This window comes from Cygnus atratus, chromosome 4 (assembly GCF_013377495.2).
Source record: "Cygnus atratus isolate AKBS03 ecotype Queensland, Australia chromosome 4, CAtr_DNAZoo_HiC_assembly, whole genome shotgun sequence".
Taxonomy (NCBI): domain Eukaryota; kingdom Metazoa; phylum Chordata; class Aves; order Anseriformes; family Anatidae; genus Cygnus; species Cygnus atratus.
The window spans coordinates 65,492,000-65,515,720 of record NC_066365.1 but is presented as its reverse complement, the minus strand read 5'-3'; the positions used below and the strand labels follow the sequence as shown (position 1 = coordinate 65,515,720).

Here is a 23,721-nt window from a genome sequence, read left to right as displayed (position 1 = left end):
TTGCTTAGAGCCTCTGGTTAAGGACACGTAAAATCACTTGAGGACTTCAGAATTCCCAAAACTACTCTATGTTATAGTTATGCAAGCTTCTCTTGCCTCTGAATCCTGGTTAATTTTGGCCACAACCTTCTACTCGTTTGCAGTAATGAGGTCAGAATTGCACAGTTACACGTGGAAACTCAAACTCCAATCCTTTTCTTTCATTGCCTGTATTTGTTTCTGTCCCCTTCCCCGTACAGAGTTCAGCCAACAGCAGAACAAAATCATTTTAATGTTTGCTATCATTTATGCAAGAGTTTGAAAGACAAGAAAAATACCCTCAAAACTTTAACCAGTATTTATATGCCTTTCATTGGCTACTAGCTCACTTTTGTTCCTTCCAACATCATTTTGTGTCTGTCTCAAATAAACCTTCCTAAGAACTTCATACAACAGCAGGGCTATCCACTAAGGTCTCTCATCTAAAATTTCAAATGAAACCTCTCGTATACAAAAAATTATTATTCATTGCAAACATCCAACATTTACTTTCTAAAGCAATAAAGGCAAGTAACAGTTTTGTTTTTTTCAGCTACGTGCTGTTTCAAAGATCTGATTACAGTGAAACAACCCTAACCTAGCCAGGCTAAAGCAGCTAACATGAAAGAGAGATTTTATTAATTTTAGTGGATGATGACCGTTTTAAGCAGGATATTTGATCACTAGCATTGTGGTGGAATAGCAATTGAGTGTTGTGCTAAGGATACAAGTGAATAAAGGGGAAAACAGGCAGAGAAGTGAAAGATTGTTTCCTGCCCCATCAATGGCGTTTCCTATAGCAGATGCGGTTTTTCCTCACCTCTCCCACTCACATATGTGCTTGAAATAAGGCAGCTGAGGAAGATTACTGTTCTGCACAGCTTTAGTGTACTGCTGCTTTCTTTGCAGGACCACCACAGAGAGCAGTAACTAATTCCTCAGGCGAGGAAGCTGCCCTGCGAGCACGCAGCAGCACACCACCTTACGTCCACCTGGCGAGAAGGGCAAGCCACTCTGGCACGGTTACCACTTCTGTCGGCCGAGCTGGGCCTACCAGAACGAATCCCAGGAGAAGCATTTTATTATGCTACTTGTTTTACTTGCACAATTTGTTCCATATCCACTACAGGAAGCAACTGAGGTATCTAACGCCGGATTTTTCAGCGGTGACCACCAGGCAGCCTGATAAGCAGCACATTCGAGTGGCGCTGTTGGCATGCTGACACTGATGGAATGAAACTCTTCTCCCTACAGGACACTACACCCACCTTTTTAGGATACCTCTGACAGGGGCATTTAGGTGTATGACTACCTACAGTGTCACTACAGTGACTACCAAAGCCGAGAAAGCCTAGGTCTAAAAGTATGAAACTAGAATTCGAGGAAGATGACCCAATGCTACGATGGTCCACCCACAGACCTGGTTCTATCACACCTGCAGTACAAGGTGGGGTTACACGAACGATGGACGTACAGATGGAAATGGTAAGGAACGAAGTGTAGGAAAAACCCCAGGGGATGTGGGTTGGGGATTCCCCCCCTTCCCTCTCCTCATGCATACAAATACTTTAAAAGGGAAGTTCATGTTGCAAATTTAAAAGACAACCACAAATCCCCAAATACATCTTCTCCCCCCCTTTTTCTTCTTTATTTCCTAAAATATTTCTCCTCAGGTAAGAGCTTGACTGCTCATACAAGTAGTTCATTAGGAATTTGTTATTTTTCTGCCAGGAATAACCAACAGATAAAAAATGTTTTATTTTGCAACTTCTCAAATTTCTTTGCATTTATGAGTATGAAACACATTTTCTTCTCCCCCAAGAACTGGCTTCGGATTTGCTTAACAACTTAAATCTTATCAATAGGAGTAGGAGGGGAAATGTAGGGGAAATGTTAGTTAAGAAACAGAAAAAAAATATTGAACTAACATTTAATTTTGTATGAGAAGAGGCAATAATTTTTGTTTATTTCCTTGCATCCATCACAAGTTCTTCCCTGTAGTTAGGGACAAAGCTCCCTGGCAAGTTCACGTGGCAGATTAGTCAGCTGCTAGCTAGAAAAGTTGCATGGACAGAACTTTAATCTTCAAGCGAAATTTATGCAAAGCATCAAATAATCCCTCTGCCCACCCACACCTGCCTTTCTGCCAATCTTTTTGCTGTTCCGCTCTTCCAGGCTTTGTTTTTCTTTCTTTCTTTTTTTTTGTATATCAAAACCTGATCTCAGAGCTGCGGATTGGTTTAAAGGACCATCTGGCTCAAGCCCTTGAAACAAAGGCAAGCTGCCTTCTCGTACTCTTCAATGGCACTTTAAGCTTCAGGGCTTTTAAAAAGAGAAGCTTTGCTAGATCGTTTTGTCCATCACACTGCTAGTTGTTTTTTCTTCCCCTCTATACAAGATTGATTTTTCAGTCCCTTCTATCTTTGTTTCTTGCAGCCTTAAACAACTGTCAAAATTCTCACTCCTTTACCTCAACAGGTATTTCTCTCCTACACTGCCAACTCTCTACATGAAATTGCTTCCTCCATCTCTTCATGAGTGGAGGAAACAGCACATATAGTGTCTTTCCAAATCAAATAGCAAGACTGAGACCAAGGTGAGACAGAACACTTGACTTTTGTCTGATAAAACTATGTCCTTTCCAAGCACCGTGTACATTTAATTCTGTTTCCATATTTCTGGTTAAAGGCTGTAATTGCAGTTAGTAAAACTGCAATTCTAACCCCAAATCTCAGTGTTTGGCTCCACGTAAATAAAATGTTTTGCTCAAATACAGAAACATTGCTGCTAAGGAACTCAAGTTCTTTTTGAGAAACCAATGTAAAAGAAGAGGGAAAGGACAGGTAGCTAAGATTTCCTTAGCTAGATTTTTACTTTTCCATAAATACATATGTAAAAGTAAACAAATATAATTCAACCCGCTGTTACAAATCTAAACATAAACACTGTGTGCCTTTGAGTTCTATTTTTGCATCCTTCCCTGCAGTTTTATTCATCTACTTCACAAAGTAAACAAATGTTTGTATTTATCAATGCAAAAGCACAACCCTAAGTTTATTCTATTTTTCACCACTCTTTAAGACTTCTATGCAATGAAGATTTGAACAACTGTGAAACCCAAGCTCATGAAATGTCCTGTGTTTAAGACTTTCATATATGTAAATATGTATACTAAGTTATATGAACATATACAGCATGTTAAAGGGGTAGACTCTGAAACAAGTTAACTATTTCTGCAGAGTTCTGCAAGATATCTATGGCATTTTTTTTTTTTAGAAGAATCTAAGCTATGTTACCATTTGTAATGCTTGCATTATTTTAAAAGCACAGATACCAAACATGAAAACAGCGCATTAAAGAAAATTATCTTTTCAGTAGCTTTAATCAACATAATACAGCTCACTATATACAAAATGTTTTCAATTTGTACACCGAATTGACACTTGATCACTAGACTGAACTCTAAAATAGCAGACCCTAGATTTCCCTCGTTTCCACAGTGCCAAAATTGGACAATTGAGATTATTTAAATTGCTTCAATAATGAGGACAACAAAATCAATACACAAAAAAAAGGCTTAAGCTTTTCCACTATTCTTTCTCCAGTTTTTTGGCAAAACTTTGCTACCCAAATTTAAAATTCCTTTCTTTCCAACTCTCATCTAAACACCTCAAGACCGACACCACTTTCTTTAGATACTGATTTGACAACACCAGCATTAAACATTTCTGCTGTTTCAGAATGCATGCTGACAAGGATCAAGGCAGTGACAAGAGCGTTGCAGAATCTGAACACAACAAACACTAAAGCCTCATCAGTATCTGAGCATTATTTGAGGTGTTATGACTGTCAGTTTCATAACCAACAACAGAAAAATTGAAGTCTTTAAGTAAGTGTACAGAAAAAAATCCTGAAGTGGAAGTTTCCTTGAAGCTGCTCTGCAATCCCTTACAATTAGGGAGAACACAAACACACAATTTAGAAGTCACAGCAGCAATGAACACACTGAGTCCTATTCTAAATGATCAGATCCAAATTTTAGCGCAGCAGATACTCAGGGAATACACATCTGGCTCTAGAAGCTAGTCAAAGGATCTAAACTTCATATCCTTAAAGCCTATCTGGCAGTCACCTCATTTTGGAATTTCACTGAAAACACACCTGTAAGGGAAGCCAGGAGGTCATCTAGTCTCTACTCTTGCACAAAGCCAGAAACAAACTACAATGCACTATGCCTAACAGATATTTGCCTACACTCTAAGTCTCTTCAAGAGAGAATTCATACTGCTTCCCTGAAAACAACTAAGCCTTACAGGGAGCTCATTTTCTTGTTACAATTCCTGTCCTGCAATCTCCCTTGCCGTGCTTTAAGGCCATCACATCCACCTCTGTCTGCCAGAGCTTACAGGATAAGCACAGCTTTCGCCTTTTCTTCTGTGACTGTGAGAACGGCTTCTGCAAGACTACTGGGTACTCTTTCAAGTTTCTCTTTGAGATACAACCACCTCGGTTCCTTCACCCTGTTTTTAGCAGCAGCGATCTTTGTGTTGCTCTCTTCAGGATATCTTGCTTGAAAGAAGGTAATCAAAACCGAGCACGGGACTCCAGCAGAGGGCTTGCTAGTTCCAGCTACAGAGGAGCAATTACTTCCCCTCTTACAGAAGGGCATTCCTATTTATAGATCACAATGTTGCTGCTGTCTTCTGCAAACTGTGTCATTGCTGATTTACGCTCAGCTTATAATACACTTGAAGGTGCTTTTCTGTTTCGCATCATTTCCTTGCCTGTCACTCCTCACGCTGTGTTTGTGAAAAGGATTATTTTTTCTTCAGAAGTTTTCATGTGTCCATGCTGGATTGCATTTTATTTTCCAGATCATTTCTCCATTTCAACAGCCTTTTGATTCTAATCCTGTCTTCCAGTATAACTGTAGGCTTTCCAAGTTTGATATCATCAGGGATCTTCATAAACATGTTTTTTACTCCCCAGACCACAAAATTAATGATCTCCCTTGTCCACTAGAAATACTTTCAAAATAACAGTAAGCCAGTGACAGTTACTTTGAGTGCACAATCTCTTTTTGTCACGCCAATACTTAACTTCTACACTTAATGGTGCATCCGTGCCATTTACTGGTTAAAACATTTATTCAGGTAACTTAAGAGTCATTGACAATACCCTTGTTCCATTTTCCTTCTTACAAAAGATGGAAATGTGCTTGCCTTTTCTGCATTTTCTATCTTCTGTGTGTTCTCAAACAAGTATTCTTCTAGGTTGTTTTCAAATTAGTTGCTGCTCATTGGGATATTTAGCTGAATATTCCCACGACTAGCAAAGCCAGTGTAATTCATAATCTGTATTTCTCTTTTGCTTGGTCAATTGTCTTTTCATCAATAATCCAAACAATGACCAAAAAAGCATTACAGGACCTTTTTGTCATTACCATTTCATAGTTTTCCAAGCTCGTGCACTGTGTGTCTCAGAAAAATCCCTCTTCAGAAATTCTTCTGTGCCTGATTTACTTCTAGGACTTAGAGGAAGACCAAACCTTTACCTTTTTGGCTTACTTCATACCTTATTTTTTCATCATGACTTTTAAACCAACACTGTGAACTCCATCTTTTTAGGGTCCCTCTCCTACCAGAGGCTTTCATCTTTCAAAATCTCAACAAATTACGTCTTATTAATCAGAAAGTTAAGAGCCTACAGTCTCTGTAGCTGTTTTCATCATCTGCCATGATCTGCACATATCAGAACTATCTGGACCAATCCTTTCTCAGATAGCCCCACGATTACTATCCCTTTTACAAAGCAGTACTTTGCTTTGTATATTGATGACTCTGTGCTTTTCCACCTGTCTCTCCTGTGAACCTCCGTAGTGGTTTGCAGCAGGTTACCCCATACACTATTCTCAGAACCAACGTATGTAAGGTACCCCTCCTCCCTTCCTCTTCCACTCGCCCTTCCTACAGCAGTTAGATACTGGCATCACAGTACTCCAAACACAGCACCTCACCAAATCTAACACACCAATTTAGTCGCAAGAACCATAAACACTTAAGTGCCTTTGCCAGTCAAATTTCCTAGCCTCACAGGCACTGTTGGCATGTTCAGACCTCAGAAATTTGGTAATGATCCCAACAGAACCCACAAGTTCCTTTATCTATGTCAAGAACTCAGCAGTATAAGCATTCTTAGGCACAACTACTAGATCAGAGTCCATATAACATTTATTGGTAAGAGTTTCAGTGTTATTAGTTATAGACCATTAACTGGACCACAGTGCATACTTACCCACTACTCCAGAGCTACGTGGTAAGAGCATTTACTTGGAAGAAAAAGGATTGTACCTCAGTGTCCCCCAACCCTCCGCCCCCATTTTTATTTTCTTTTAAGCTAAATCTTAAGGCTAAGTATATAAATATAATTCAATTTTGAATAACTTCTCCAGGATCTATCACCAAATTCCTGCCGCAAAACACGCTATAATCCTGAAGAAGTGCTCTGCTAAAGAAGGTATGCTACTAAAGAAGGTACGAGGGAGGAAACTCAACAAGATTCTCATACATTCTTATAAATAGAAGGTATTCCAAGATGTATATTTGCACAGCATGTATATAATTCAAGTTAATGTGACACAAAACATACTCAGCCGCTATTACCCTGTGGTCTACATTAGTATTTTCAAGTCCATTACTTATGCAAAACGTTGGAGAAACCCGTATCTCAGAACACAACTCAAACTTTGTTGGGTAACAGCGAGTTAAAACAATACATTTAAATGTTATCAGAAGTCAATAAAACAAAGCATGAAAGCCTCATTTAAAATGAATTTACAAGTATTAATCTCTACTAATCAGTCAATTCTCTTCAAGCCTCTGCTCAACTTAAAACTTTTTCCTGTGCATATACATATGGGGTGTCAAAGAGGAATGCCTCTCCTAAACTGTTCTAATTCTACATATTTTATACTGAATTTAACACCCATGAAAATACTACTACTCTTACAGAAAGTTCACATGTAGAAGATCTAATTGTATGACACCCATTCCTGGGCACAAAATCATCATCTTTACTGACTAAAGTTTACTTCATAACCAACACATTAGAATGTATTGTTTTAATGCTTATAAAGCTTCTCTTTTACAAATAGATATAACTCCATAAATAAACGTAGATAACCGTTCTCAAACCAAAAAGCCAATTAACTTCAGATGCACACTAATGGCTCTTAGGAAAGCTCAGAGTGCATACACATCCTCTTGAGACACACTAGATATAGGAGGGCTGGTTAACCCAGTCTTTCTGAGTTTAAGTTGTAATGAAGCTCCTCAAGCCCCCTAGGAAGAGCTTAATTTCAAACCAAATTGGAGTACAGACTGCCAAGATAGTTACTGGCCCTTTGTACTTAACAGTAGCTTTTAATTTTGAAGCTATGAAAATTACTAAAAAATTACGTGACCTGAACACAGGAAGCAGTTGGCTTGCGTCTTGTTGTAGGGAACTTAAGCAAAACAGAATACTGGAAATTTCTGACCAGTAATCGGTAACTAAGTTTTTTTTCCAAGCCTTATAGCTACTATAAACTCTGTAAACCACTGTAAACTTCTTATCCTATACCAGAAACGTACTACTTTCTTGTATGGGTAAGCAGTTGAAGAAAAGATGAGAATAAGCATCCTTGTGGAGCACCAAGCAACCAGAAAGGAGATCTGTAAAGAGGCTGGAAGGAACTTCAGTCTCTCACTATCACAGATAAGTGCATTATACCATTTATTCATTTATTATGCCCTACTGTATGATAAAGCTAGATTCTGTTTGCCCAGTAAAAGGTAAGTTCCAGAATCTCTTCTGACATACAGCCTAAGTTTACTCATGTTTTTTTGGTAACTTTTATTGCAAGGCCTGGCACAAACACAGAAAATCCCCAGACTCCAGGGAAGCAGGAACCACAATTATTTGATTTTCTTGTACAAGCAGCAGACAACGGCTTACTGACACTGGTAAGAGAAGCAGTAATAGTAATTAATTTAAAGGTGAGTGAAAGAAGAAACAAATGGGGAAGAAGCAAAATAAGGAACTGTTTTCATTCAACAAAAAGGTTAGCTTTAGTTTTAGCGAGAAAATGGTTAGCTTTCCCATATATGAATTAGCATTTCAAACTTGTAATTGAGGAGCATACAGTCAGCACAACACAAGCAAGGCACAACTCTCCAGTTAAAAGCATAAAAGAATGCCTTCCCAATAGAGGTGCTACAACTGCCAAGTATGCGTAAGAAGAGACTGAAGAGGAAAAGAGAGTGTAAGATCCAACTGCTAACTAACCAGACAATTTCTCTGAGCTGGCCACTCAGTGAAATGATTTGCAGGTCAATTTTTTTTTATTATTATTTTCCCCTCAAGGGCAAAGGGAACGAACAGCAAGAAAGACTTGGCTATTTATGTCTGGAAGAGTTTTTGCTCTTGATCGTTACTTAACCTATGACTACAATGACCTGAAACAAAATTCTGAGCTTAAGTCTTAGTTAGACTGAGGCCTCCTTACAGTGCTGCAGTAGCAATGTACGTTTTGCATCCGTGTTTTGTTTCTTTTTGTGTCTAACACCAACAGGAGAACACTTTATTTTTCAGATTAATTAAACCTTTCTAGAAACCCTTCTTTGCTTAAGTTTACATGCGGTAATCCAACTCCATAGTCTTCTACTTGGAAGTAATTACAATTCATGTTGAAATTCATATTGAAAAGACCGACTTCATATTTTCCTCTTCAGTATTTTAAAATAGACTTGAATCAAAATCAGTAATATCTCACTATTCAAAATTTATGCACATTTTAACATATGTAAATCAGGAAAAAATAAAAACCTAAGGTAAACAGATCTTAAAGTCACATGAGTGTACACATGCATATATTTCTAAAGCTATGCAAGATGACACTGTAACTCCTGAAGATGGTTATTTTTTTCACAGAACCACAGAATGATCAAGGTTCAAAGGGACCTCTGGAGGCCATCGTGTCCAACCCCCCTGCTGAAGCAGGGCCACCAAGAGGAGGTTGACCAGGACCATGTCCAGACGGCTTCTGAGTACCTCCAAGGAGGGTGACTCCACAACCTCTCTGGGCAACCCGTGCCATCGCTTGGTCACCCTCACAGCAAAAAAGTGTTTCCTGATGTTCAGGCAGAACCTCCTGTGTTTCTATAGGACTACATTTTTCTAGAGAGCTATACAATTACAATCATTTAAATTGAACTGTCACATGATGAACTGCTGGTTATCAGCTGTTAGCTGCAAATTCCATAATTTTACACATCCACATACCTCTTCAAGCTCTCCTGAAGAAACAGGATTATCCTCGTATGTGGGGAAATGGCACCCTGCTTTACAACTGCAAAACCTGCTAGTCTCCTCACGTGGCTCCACTATTCTGCAGTTTACTTTAGAGCTCTCCATCGCCCTCCCATCTAGGGATTCTTTCATACTGCATTCTAAACATGGATCTTGGTTTCCTACTGGCAACATCCCAGCCGATTCTTCTTGGGAATCCAATGATGTTTGTGCACTCTTCTCCATTCCAGACTTTTTTAATCTGGGAAGGAATTTTCCAGATTCAAGCTCTGATTTTCCATAATAATGCCCTTCCTTTTCTGCATCTTCTTCCAGAGGTTTGAGATCTGCTTGCGGATCCTCAAACACATCTACTTGAGAAGGGACAGCAATACTTCCCTCATCTTTTTCTGACTCAAATTCTGACTCACTTCCACCACCTGGAGAAAGTTCAGATGCAGAAATTGGGCGAAAGTGAGTCCTCGGAGAAATCCGTATAGCCCTGTACTGCGTTCGATCAACACCACATATCCTGGGGTGTAAAACCTCACTGTCTGAATCAGAGCACAGAATTGACTTAGGTTTAAAACTAGGGCTGAAAGATGCAATTCCTTCTGGCTCAAACGAACACTCTACATGAAGAACTTGAGAAAATGGATTGTTCAGGTCAAAGGAAGAGAATGAGTACTCAAGCCCTGGTTCTTCAACTTGAAAGTTACCACAAGCTCCCAGTAAGTCTTCATGGAAGATAAAAGAGAAACCCTTATTTAATCCATTATCTCCACTCTTCGATTGCTCATTCTGTTCAAATGATACAAATGGCCTCCACAATTGCCTATGACCAGGGGCAAAGCTGTTACCTGGAGTCATAAAAACATCTGTACCAGCTATCGTCACCACATCAGAAGCTGCACATTGTAATAAGCTCCCTTTTGAGTGACTAGGTGGCACCACCGCCCATTCTCCATCACTGTTAAATGTTTTCAGCTCCCCGTACACACCACCAAGTATAAAAGAGTTTTCTTTATCTTGGTTAACATCCCAAGGTTTCGATGGTGTTGTATAGTCACCACCATCTACTTTTGATAAATCATTTGAGACAAAGGCTCTCTTCTCTAAATTCTCTTTTTGACCTTCCCAAAGGTGATACTCTGATCTCTGCACTGCTTTATTGGGCTCCTGGAGGGTTTCAACTTTTGCTTCTGTATCCAAACAGCAGCAATAGTTATTTACATCAGTTGAAAACAATTCATCTTCTATTCCTTCTATTTCTACCATTGCTGCAGAATTTCTGTCTGTCATATTTGTCCAAATATCTTTAATAACCCCTGAGCTGTAGCCATCTCCATGTGGACTGCTTTCACTACACCCTTGTGTAGTTTCATAGTCTTTACTTTCTGCTTTTTGTTCTAGCTGAATACCACAGACAGATTCTAGCTTAGATTTTTTTTTGAAAATCAAAGTGGGCATTTCTCCTAAAGTTCTAGCTTGTTGCTGGCAGGTTTCTTCTGGCAAAAAGTCTAGAATTTCTTCATCTACATAACTTGAAGACACTCTAGGAACTACATAATTAATATCTTCTGCATTAAATTGCGTGGATTCTTCATATGGAATATTTAAAGTCTCATTATCTGAACGTGTTTCTTCTGAGTGTGACCATGGACTACAAGTTCTTGTTGAAAGATTGGAACAGTGTTCATTTTCATCAAAGGCACTATTTTTGGTCCATATTAGCAATCTAGACTGTGTTTTCCCAAGAATATTACCAGTGCTACTAGAATCTGCATTTTCATTTCCCAAGTTGAGTGTTTCAAAAGAAAATGGTAAAACAGAGTTACTGCATTGCACTTCAAACACTGAAAAACAAGAGTTTATACCAGACCCTTCATTAATATCTGAAAAGAGCTCTTGATTGCCAGCAAGCATATGTGAATTAAGCATTGTGCTGTCTAAGATGGGGGAGAATCTGATAGGAGAATCTCCTCCGAAACTTTCCCCATCCGCATCACCAGAACTAGAAGATGAACAGCACTCCCAAAATTGAGCTAAATTACTAAGGTCTTGCAAGAACCACCCTTCAGCACCAACAGAGCTGGTCGAATCTGTCCATATTGCACTTTCCCCTTGCAACTCCATTCCATCTAACACTATGCAACATTCTGCCTCAAAATCAGTTTTTTCTTTACTCTTTTGTCGAATCATATTTAAAATCCGACTCTCCCCTTGCATCGTATCTGAGGCACCAGGATCCAACATGGATTGATCAATATCCACTTCATAGAAGTGCGTTAGTTCTGATAGATGAACATCATCTAAATATTTGTCGTCCTCCGGTTGAGAACAAATTGAGGTCCCAGCGAGGTCAATATCCTCATTTAGAACTGCAGGCATTTCTACAAAGTGACCATCGATGAAAGTACCTGCTGCGAGGTATGTTTTATGAATATTATTGTTGCTAATACAAAGACCATGCACTGATTCAGACAACTCTTCTACAGCCTCTGATGTTACGCCACATATATCTTCTCGGTTGCGGTACGTAGTCTCCAGCTTGCTTTTCCTGCTAAGAGGAACAAAGTACTCTGTGATCGGCTCAGTATACCACAATGGTTCTTCTTTATATTCCTTTTCATTTCTGCTGTCTAAATACAAATCTTTTCCATCATTACCGCCAGCTTCTTTTCTTCCAATTTCTTTTAATGGCCTTTTACCTCTTTTGCACAGCTGTTTGATGGACCCACTGCTACTGCTGCTACTGCTTCCGCTGTGGACTTTTCTATCAGCCTTTTCACCAGATTTCACTGCAAGCCTGCTTTGCCCGTTACGCCCCTTTTTGTTTCGAACCTCTCTCGTTTTATGTCTTACTTTTATACATTTCATCGATGCCTTGTATTCACCTTGATTACCACTAGAACTTGAGCCAGCCTCACTGGATCCAGAAGACCAGGAGCGAGGACGCATCTTTCCCTCAGACTTATGTCGGACTTGCTTTTTGTACAAAACAGGCTTATCTTCAACAGCATTGTTACTAAACTTGTTTTCTTTCTCATTTCTACTTTTCTTCTGCTGGGTTCTTTCATGTACAGTGGCAGGTACTTTATTACTTCTATCTTTCGTTACTTCACTTTCACTATTGCAGTCCTTTGGAGAAGATGTATCCGTGCTAGTTGGTGGAGCAGTGGATGAAGATGAGGAGCTAGAGTAAGAGCATACTTTGGATTTATTCCACACAGTCATAATTTCCTGCAGGCAAACTGGCTTTTCAGAAAGAGGAGGAAATGCTTCATAGTACCTGAAAACAATACAAAAAGGTGACATTCGTATCTTTGAACTTCAGACAGGCATTAAAATTAGAAGGTAGAAACACATCAAATCACTACCAATACGATTGTCAAAAAAAATCTAGTTTGTTCTACTTACACACATTCCACTCTTAGCACTGTTTATTTGAATGACAACAAAGGGGAGATTAAGATAACTTTAGAAGTACTTATAAATGATTAAAAATACACAGCAAAGTAAAACAATCCCAGTTCTAGGAAGTATTAAATTTCATCATAGACAGAAATTGTGAATGCTTAGAACACTGAAGGCCTGACTCCAAATTTATTAGATAACGTAGCAATTTGCTATACCAGTCTTACGTGTGTTCAGTTTAAAGTATAAATGAGGAAGTTTTGATTCTCAGTCAATTCAGTTCTGAATTTCAGTGGCCAGTTAGTTCTCCTTTGTAAAACACGAACTGTTAGCTTCTACATAGCTTGTTCTTTCAGTTATTAAAAAAAAAAAAAGTTACTGCAGAAATCAATCATCAACATGGTTTTGCATAGACAGACAATAAGCTCCAAATTCTAAAAAAAGTCTTAGTTATTGCAAGAAAGTATAGTTATACAGTAGTTTAAGACGCATCACAGCTTTGTCCAACAGGGACGAGATTAAAAAATGTTTTTCTGCCACATGAAAGCAGCATGTGTTTGGCAGTAAAGAGATTTATACCAATTCTCATGTATTTCAATATTGTTTTTAAAAACAAGAAGTCAGTCAAGTTAAGCGTCAGCACAATCAGCTCCCTGAAGAAGTAGCATCCATATAGCAACGCTTGGACTAGACTGTTGCTAGCAATGGTTGTTAGTAAAAGATACAGACAGTCATATCTCCAAGAGAAGACAACGATAAAGCTCCTGGGTACAAGAACACCAGGCTCAGGTACTTGGTTATCAGGAGACCACTTTGGTTATAAAGAATTTAAGGGTTATAAAGAGTTGCAGTTTCCCATTTCTGCAACAGAAGACAGAGTTCTGAAGACAGAAAACTGATTCTCTCCCTGAAATGTGTCAATTAATACCATTTTAAGGGCTTTTAATTTGCCTAGCTGACTTGGTCTCAAGGAAACCAAAATACAGTATGGTTTGAGTTCTGCATATAGCCAAAAGAAGGCAGCAAAACGAAGTAGTACAGACTTGCCAGAAATTAAACTAGCCTATGACACTAAATGATTATGCTTAAATATTTAAGATGAACAAAAGAGGATGGCAGGAAAAAAAGAAGTATTGCTTAATATCCAAAAAGCTCCAGATTTACCACTAAGTTAACTTCACCGTTTTAAAATATGGGTGTAAAAGGATAGAAGAGAGAATGGTCTAAGATAACAAACAACAACAACATACATTTCTACTTGATCCTTTGCTGTGGGAGATAAATCAGTCTCAGGAGACAAAGAGCCTTCTAACTTTTTGTGAATCTTCTCCTCTGTTTTGGAAAAAAATTCCAAATGCTTAACAGAAAAATTCAAAACTCCAATGCATTTTATAACAGTCTAACAAAAAGCACAAGGGCGTGCAGCTTTTTTTCATAAAACACTATAAATAACAGAACAAAGCATGGTCTGAGTGTTATGCATACAGAAGTCTCAAGAAATCAAAGATTCAAGTTTTCCACAGTTGTCTCACTAAACCCCACAAATTTCAAACATGACAGGCTAGCAGCAGGCCTTTTCGCAGTTAACAATGCCCCCACTAGGAGACTTCCTATGGAGTTTTTTTTTTAGTTATTTCATATTCAAAAACCTTATCCCCTCCTTACATTGCTACATATAACAAAAACAAAGCAAAACAAAACCACAATTTCTTTAACTAAGCATTTTTATGAATAGTTACACCTAATTTCTCAAATATTTCACCAAAAGAAAGTACCCTGGCAGTAATTGCTGTGTTTTGTGTGGATATAAAAGCATATTTCCTGTGTGAGAGGTGACTCTACTGATTTTTATTTCTATTAATATAAAATATATAAAATACAAAAAATAAAAATGCTGAAAGATGCAGACAAATTCAACTTTTTTTCTAAATAAATGGTCTGCATCACTTTGGCTCAACAAGCAAGTATCACAGCACTATGAAATAGCGAGAGACTAGTGATTACTGTTTAAAAACATAAAAAGGGAATTGAAACAGCTAAAATTATGCTTTACGCAGGCAAATACTTATTCTTCATTGCTATCTATACTACACCGGACCCATATTATTTTTACTGTAAGGTGCCAAAGGCTGCTGCTTTGTGCCTGAACAAACATTTAAGTGCAATGAACTTCCATTGGAGACATAATTTTATATTATGCTCCCTGCCATACACTTGGGAACATAATATCCTCATTACCACTCCCCTAAAGACCAGGGATTTTAAGTACACCTCTGTGACAGCTACTTGGATGATTTTCACAAGAATAGCTGTTCTTTGCAAATATCAATATAGAAAAGGAAAAGAATCAAGCCCACTTTATTTTAATTTCTTTTGGCGGGAAGAGACAATGCTGAATATGGAATATTTACTAAAAAAGCATGCCTAGCTGGACAGTTACTTCTTTTGAACAGTTACTTCTTTTCACAAGAATTCCCTTTGTGAATGGCTATTTCTTAGGTAAATAAAGCATACCAGTATACAATTGTTTAAACTATTTGAATTAAATTATTCAGCGTATTTTTAAATTGCATGGCCTAAAGGAAGAGCTACTGAAGTAACAGCCCATCCCCTCTTCTCCCAAATCTCAGAAGGGTATACAGTTAGTAAATACAATATACAGCCTCAAAAGTTTCAAGATTTATTCCTTACCTTGCTTACTCTGAAGGTCTTTCAGTCTGGAGCAAAGCTCCTCCACTAAAGTTTCAATCCCAGAGCTCTGCACAATAACAAAAAACAAAACCACAAAAAAGGGAAAAAATAGAAAATATAGCTTACCAAAAATAAAAGAATATTCATTTTATACAAAGACATCGATAGAGTAAACATATCTTGGCAGCCATGTATTTTTGCATGGTAAATACGCATTAAAAAGCAAGAAAAATTATTCCTAGTTATAAATCCATTCCTGTAAATGCATTAATCAGACGTAAAAACGATTCCACAAAACAAGTGAATACATTCAAACTGCAAGTCACAAATTACCGTATATCCAAGGTTTTGCAAACTACATCATCATATTTACTGTCCTGTATCACCTGGTTTTGCTGAGTGTCTCAGGATAAAAGTCCCAGAATCAGCTCATCACTGAGACACATTTCAAACAGCTAAGCCTGACCCTTTTTGCTGCACAATTTACACCTGCAAGAAAGGCACTGTTAAAAAGGACACAGAAAATCAGAAATGAAGGTGAAAAGTAGAACACTACGAAAAGGTATTTAGCAAGGACGGAGAGGAAAAGTTCCCGAAGTATCTTCATACAAAACATCTCATTGCTCGGTCAGTTTGCAATGCCCAATTTTTTATTTTTACTTATTTTAAAACATTGTGTTGTTTGCTTCGGAGAACAGAGGGAGAAATAGCTTATTCATCTTCCCTTATCACCCTCTATTCTCCTCCTCTATTCCCACACATAAACCTTTACATTCAAGTTTCCTTTTAAATCCAATTTCAATGCTATTTGCACATGCATTTTTCTGCTTTTACTATCTACCTACACTTGTGAGCAGTTCTAGATAAAGCAGCAGTACGAGAGCAGCAAAACACTGAAAGAAACACTCACATAAAGCAGGACAGTGTGCTGCCAACTGTCCCACTGGAGAAAACACCACGCTATTCTAATAGAATTAAACTTGCATGCCAGTTAGTGAAATACTGAATACCAACCTACAGCCTGGAATGTTAATTCCTTTTGGAAGAAAACCAGGTGAGGTGAGCACTGTGCTATTATTTCGATATGCAGGGGCCACATTTGGAGATTACACTGCACTTTTCCAACTGCAAACAGAAGGCTGGAATCACAGCAAAAAGGCAATCTGAAACACGTGAGGAGGACGTGGGAAGCCCCCTTCCCATTACCTCACAGCTGGGAGTGCTAACTACGGAGACTTGGGCAGCTTCTTGTACCCTATACACAGTTTTCCCAACTAACAGCTCCAGCATCTTGTCCCCATCCCACCTGGAGACAGACTGCTACAAACCCTCCTACAGAACTACCTCACCTGAATTTAGCATGATCTTGTGTGCATATAGTCAGGGAATTTGCACGCTTTCCAGAAGTAACATGAACAACACGTCAAGGTAAAGAAATGCATAAAAAGAAGTTTAAGATTTGCTGTGTCACTGTCGTGGCAGATTTTGTTTTTCCAAGGTCTAGGAGTTCCTTCTTTCTCCTGCCCACTGGCTAGAAATTGCTAAGAAACGTGAATAAATGATGTTAAAGCACAAGTAAATTTTACGGAAAAGGGAATATGAAATTATACAGTGAAACCAGCTTGTTTAAATCCGTCAGAAACGCACTTGAAAAATCATATACTGAATCACTGACTTAATGCTAACCTCTAAATGTTAATTATTTGCAGTCAAGTGAGAAAGCAATTTTCTGTTTGCATCAGCATTGCTGCACTGAAGTCTAAAATATAAAACTTTATGCCACGTACTTAACTGAGGATGACTTAGCAATATTAAGCATTAGAAGATATGTTCTATATCAGTAAATTTACTAGCAGAAATCATATTATTTAGAAAGAGCTAAGCAGCATAGTAAAATGGATAAACCTATGTAGCTGTAATAATTGTCAGTTTATACCTTTATCACTTCTGACTCCCCCTTCCTCCCCGCAAAAGGGCAACAGAGGAGGAGCTGGCCTTGTTTTTGCCTAGCTCTCTGAACCCTCTAACTGAGCAGACACTTGTAGCAAATGCTCAAAACCTAAGCAATATAAGAAAGTTAAGGAAGGGAGTCTACACCATCTTGTCAAATCAAAAAAATCAACACAAAACAGCAACGATATGCTCACCATTACACTGAAGAAGGGAAAACTTTTCGTATCAAACACTTCATTTCCTCCCGTACCATGAAACTAATACTTGAGTCAGCTGACACGCTGCATGCTGTCCTGCATAGCACTCCTATGTAGCTAGTGCTAGGTTAAAAGGGAAAAAAAAAAAAGGCGGCACTGTGCAGAATGCCAAGTCTCTAGAGACCACTTACTCAACCTCTTGCTGCAGTATGTAAAAACAGGCTGCAGACAATGAAGCAAATGCCACAGCAACTATTCTATATATGACCATGTTCTTGGCTGAATATGTGATTTATTAAATGTAATTTTTCATTGTTTAAGTTAATGCATTGTAGTTGCAGCAATCCCAGTGCCAGAAAGCAGGATATTTCAGGCACTGCCTTCACAAAATTAGGTGATCTGCCTGAAGTGCTTTGCTTAGGTTTAAATTTAAAGACAGTCCCCAAACAGGAAAAATACTAGAGTATCTTAAAAGTACTTTCCAATGTGGAAGTCTTAGCACTTAATTAGGATTGCTTTTGTAATTCCAACATGAAAAGCTTAAATCTCATGATCACCTGTGAGATTATTTAAACTATTGACCCAGATTTCCACTAACCCTTTGCTCTCATTCCAACTACAAAAGGCAGCATCATTTTTTTTTTCTTTAAAATTCATACTTACATTTTGCTCAAATCCTCCTCCACACATTTTTATTCTATTCTACTTTTTCAAACATCCTATTTCTTTCCTCTGCTTTAACTTACATCCAGTTCCACCAAAAGCTGTGCTTTTTGGCTTTTCATCAGCTGGCTGAGACAAGGGAAGGCTTACATAAAGGAGAGGTGTTATATTACTGGCACAGGAACGACTGTGCTAATAGATAAATTAAGCTTCTGAACTCACCCAGCATGAAAAGAACAGTCAATCTGACTGCTACAGTTATAGGACGCTCTCTAATAGCCTTGCTTACGGACCAACGTTCAGAGGCAAATTAATGTAGTTCTGCATAATGAGGAATGAGAGCAATTAAAAAAAAGCAAAGCTCACTGTTTATAGGTAAATATAAAAGTATTTACACATACTGCATGTAATACTGCAATATAATATTGCATACAAACGTGTATAGACACATGCATCCGAAAGTATGCATAGGCAATGACAAAACTTGAAGATTTTTAACATGCTCTGCTTTTCAAACTGAGCAGTCAGAGACGACAAGCTTCCAGCAACTAAGTTGCTTTTGAACGTATGTTTGCGCCCCTGTAAAACTGGGGAAAAAGTTCCCAGAAGATACTAAATCTGTAAATTTAATTACTTCAGAAATTCTTTTATAAATTCAAAATAATCGATGTAATGAATTGTGAACCATGGAAACAAAATATAATCATGTACACAAAATTAGAGTCCACTAAAAACTGTTGCCTATGTAGCAGTGGACTCTGGCTTCTAACGCTCTGAGAGCTTTTAGGATGAAGCTGTTAACATTAGGCCCTACCACTTCAATTCTTGCTGACCTTTATCTCCGCTAGCAGATTACTTCTGAAGGCTGCAAACAAGCACCACACAGTCACTGTCCTGAAGATTTAATGCCTTTATTTTCCCCCGAATTTGATCACAAATGTTCTAGCACCACTATTATTTCATGTGGTTATTCTACAGAACTGAGGATAGCACAGATCAACAGAATTTTGCTTTTCTACTGGTTCTGCAGCCCATGTAATGTCATCTAGTTATGGCTTGCACACTTCCATCCACAAAAATGCCAGGCAAATACATACATAATTCTGCAGATTTGTACGTAAGGAACTGCCAAAAACTCTGGACAAAAAAAAGGAGAAAACATGTCAAAGGAAAAAAAAAGTTCATTCAGAATGAGCTTTCCAAATCTGATGTACCATAACTTATCTGCAGAAACAGAAAAATTCCATCAGGTTACACAACTCATAAGGCAAAGGTTGTGGCATTCCCCCCCCCCCTCCCCCCCCACCTTCTAGCTTAACCTAAGTTAATACCTTCCTCCAGAAGCTTCGAACTGTGTACCCTGGATTATTTACTAAACATGGCTTGTTACTTGAGGCCTGTAAGGTATGAGGAAAGTTCCTTGTTCCTCTTCAAGCTCTTTGGAAAGAGAAGCATTACACTTCAGTATAACAACCAAAAAAAAAAATCATGTTTTCTTTTTTCTTTTTCTTTTTTAAAGTGCTTTCTAGCTTATATTTTTGAAACAAGTCCTCATTTCACTTTCACGTTTTCATCACATTTCAGAGACTCACTGAACTGTGCAGGTTTGAAAGTACCTATGGAGTTCATGTGGTCCAAACCCCTGCTCATGCAGGGTCATCTGGAGCAGAATTCTGACACTTCTTTCACAGAACGAGTTCAAACAATCTAGAAATTAAGGTTAATCAATATATCCATAGTTTCAAATCATTCTTTTACCAGGTCAGACTCTCCAGACCAAGATGTACTTTGGTTGTAATGCATCGGGGTTGTTTTCTTGGCATACAGCCTGTCACCAAGCGAAGGATTAGGTAGCTATTCCATATGAATCAGCTGTTAAGCCACGTGAACTGAATAAGACACAAGATGTGATTCACTGCAACCACACATCTATTTCTATATTTTGTAGGATGAAGAGAGCTAGATAGAAGTCTATGGTTTCATTTTCTAAAATTTTGGTACGGTACGGTACACCTCGTTATAGGTATATACGTCTCACATTTTTATTTTTTGTAGAAGTCTGAAAAAAAGAGTCACAAGGTTGCCTTTCTTAAATTGATGTTCAATAAAAAGTAGCTGCAATAAGCACCTCAGACTGCTTCCAGGATGAGAGCAGACTGTAACTTGCCAATCAATGGTCAAGGGGACAGGAGCACACAAGAAGAGAGGGCTAACTAAAAACAAGCATCTTCACTGCCTCCCAAACTCCTGAAATTTCCTCCAGTTACTGCCATAGTACATAAATTTTCTTGAGGTTAAAAATTTTATTAAACATATATGACAAATAACTTACTGTTTCCCTTGCTAACTGCATGGAGCAATTTCCAGTTAAACTCAAAATTCTTGGATCTACTATTCATCTATATGAGGAACGCTCCGTTTATCTCCACTGTAAGCTGTGTCTGCAGGTCTATTACTCAAGAAAAAAACTCCCGGTAAATTCAGATATGTGTTCCTTTTGTGCTTAATGTCCCGCATCAGCTTTAATCGATCTTCAGAACAACACACCTGTGTGGGGAAGCAGGACAGTCCTGTAAATATGGGCACCCAAAATAAGCTGAGCACTATATAGTGTGCTGAGTAGTTTCACAAAGTCTAAAACCAAAACAAGCAAAAAGCATTATCTCTATGTTCATAAACAGAAAGATTAAATGATCTGGCCAATTTAGTGCTGTCTTGCAAAAGCAAGCTGATTGCTGGCCAGCCTTGTCACTGTTACCTGGACCTGGTTTTAAGGCTCAGCAGGAGAATTATTATTTGAACTTGCATAGAAAATGATAACTGTTATATTTGGACTTGCTAAAAAAGGTGTCCAATTTCCAAGTAAATCCAAGAATCTCTGCCAATAAAGTACTCTCAAAAGAAGTACTCAAGAGATAGGAAGGACTGAAGAAATCCCCACCCCCAAGATCACTGCTAAATATATAAATAAATAAATCCACCAAAACAACATCCCTCCTGGAGGGTTCAATCCCTGTAGAGTTCTAAGGAATAAAAGAAGGCTCCAGTTTGCATTTCGGTATTTTCCTCTAATAAAATAAGATAGATTACATTAGAGAATGTATTTGAACAACACTGTTGGTACTTTCAGTAGAAAGGATGAAAATCTTTATCTTTTTACTTGAATACATAATGATTTACACTGAAGATGTTGGAACAACCTAAAAAAATGTTTTTATTATCTTCTCTTTTGGGGCTATGGATACATAATCTGAATAATCTTCAACAGATGTGTGATCTTGGAATGTCTGATTCCCTTTAGAAGACACACAATATAAAGAAATCCAACTTCAAGCAATATGTAAGCAACAGCACTCCAACAAGGAGATAAAAATACTTTCTTGCAACTCTCTTAGTCCTGTCGTCTTTACTAAGACAGCATTAGGAAAGGTAAATCATGTAGCTAGAATCAGGCTCAGGTTTCAGAAATATTACTCTCCACTTTACAAACCACGTCCTAAGAGAGATCACAGTAAGTATTATTTAGTAATTCTAGATAAGAGGCAAACCACCAGCTCAAAGTGGCTTAACATGAACACATTATCCCTAAATGCGAGTTATCAAACCAGCTGAACTGTTAAACAAGAGTTAAATAACTTAACTCTACAGTGGCTACGTTCTAGCCACTATAGATTCTCAATCCTAAAGTGGGCTACATTGAAATTAAAGTTCTTTCTTAGAGAAAGGATGATTTGTCTCTGAAAAAAAATGTTATCATCATTAATCGCTTGTAAACAAATAATGCTGACTTCAAAGCCAGAATAGACTTAGTATCCTTGGAAGCAGCACTTACTGCTTAATCACAGTACTTCAGCTTTAAGATGCTGAACTATTCTTATCTGTATGTATCCCAATGTAATGGGAGAAACTTTTAAAAGTGTGTTTTAACAGTCATGCAAAAGTGATTTTTTGCATAGGGTAAACTGCAGAAGGGACACCTGGAAATTCCCTGTTAGGTACTCTGCCATATCCACTACTTAAAATAAGAATTCATAGAAATTCTACTTAAAATAAGAATTCATAATTGGCTCCAATTATGTTTTTTGGGAAAACGGTTCTTCTACATTAAGGAAAATCATAATCTAGTAAAGTTTGTGATGAAACCCAAGTTGATATTCCATAACTGACCTCTCTAGCTTTCTCATGGCCATGGCTGTGTATCTGAAACAGCGTACCTTCTTCTCTCCTCAAGACATGTGCATATACAAACTTCTTTCTTTCCCAGACTTCTCAGAGAAGCTGCTGGCTTAAGAATCCCCTTGCCCCTCTGTGCTCCCATTATTGTTGGGAGCACACGTGAGATGAAGTAACTTTTAAATGTAACTTCCATATAGACTTAGTGCCTGTGAAGAACTTTTCCAGTTGGATATATACTTATTCTGTATCAAGAAAACTGGTATAAACATTGGAATAATTAAAACTTTGTCAGCTTCATTGAAAATTACTATTATACTCAGGGTAGCAGCTTCAGTAACCTAACAATGCAGATACATGTTACAATGAATGTTACTGGACTGCAAAAGTCATAAGGAGAAAGGAATTGATTTATTGCCATTATTTTATTCTGTGATGATTGTCTTGTCAAGACAAATTCACTTCAGTTTTCTATATGGTACCTGAAGTTATAAAATATAGCTAGCTTAACAGTCTGTCAAATTCAGTACAACACAGATTAGTATAAGTTTTGTAAGCCAACAGATTTGGTTAATACAGAGCCAATACAAATTCCCTTAAACCAATACAAATGAAATTAGTGTATAGAAACAATGACTGGTTGGAAATAATAAAACCCTACGGCAATATCTCACAGAAAAAAAAAAGTGATACCAGTTCTAGCTCAGTTTTACTTTTTAAAACATACATCTCATTTAAAATCCTTCTTAGCATCTTGACTAATTTAAAAATCCTTTCCTAAACAATGCTATGTGTTCTAAAGACAGATAGTATACGCCCTTCCAGAAGGATGATTATATTCTCTGATGTTGTGACGTATTTATGAATTTCCTGGAAAAGAAATCCAACAATCGTCCTTCTCAGATGCACAGAAATGTTTACTACTTAACCATTTAGAATTCATCAGGAAGGACAAACATTTTGCATGTTGGCATGTAAAACCAAAGAAAATTGAGAGTTAAGAAATTCAAACTAGGGGAGACATCATGAAACAACAATCCAGGTATAACTTGTCTAGTGGAGGACAGGGTCCCCTAAGCGCTCCCGTATGGTAACAGCCATCCCAAGGGTGATCCTCCCTCATAGTTCAAAGCAAGCAAAGCCAATGCTCCAAACTGCAGCATGCCCACACCTTAAAATGTCCTCACACAGTTCAGCAGAATAAAGGTACTCCGATTACTTTAATTAAAGCTCTAGCACCATCTCGGGGTGGACTTTCACATGTCACACTACACATGTTCAG

General features: G+C 38.0%; 1 protein-coding gene across 3 annotated transcripts in view; it reads right to left on the bottom strand.

Annotated features, from left to right (window-relative positions):
- Positions 1–23,721, bottom strand: part of KIAA0232 (KIAA0232 ortholog) — a 67,418-nt gene that overhangs the window by 7,303 nt on the left and 36,394 nt on the right. For all 3 annotated transcript variants that reach the window (XR_007708172.1, XM_035547202.2, XM_050710245.1), the window contains exons 4-6: positions 15,454–15,520; positions 14,013–14,094; positions 9,340–12,637 (exon numbers count right to left, since the gene is read on the bottom strand). Coding sequence is in view for 2 of the 3 variants with exons in the window: in XM_035547202.2 (XP_035403095.1) it covers positions 9,340–12,637; positions 14,013–14,094; positions 15,454–15,520 (3,447 nt within the window). In the remaining variant the exon portion in view is untranslated. The remainder of the gene's footprint in view (positions 1–9,339; positions 12,638–14,012; positions 14,095–15,453; positions 15,521–23,721) is intronic.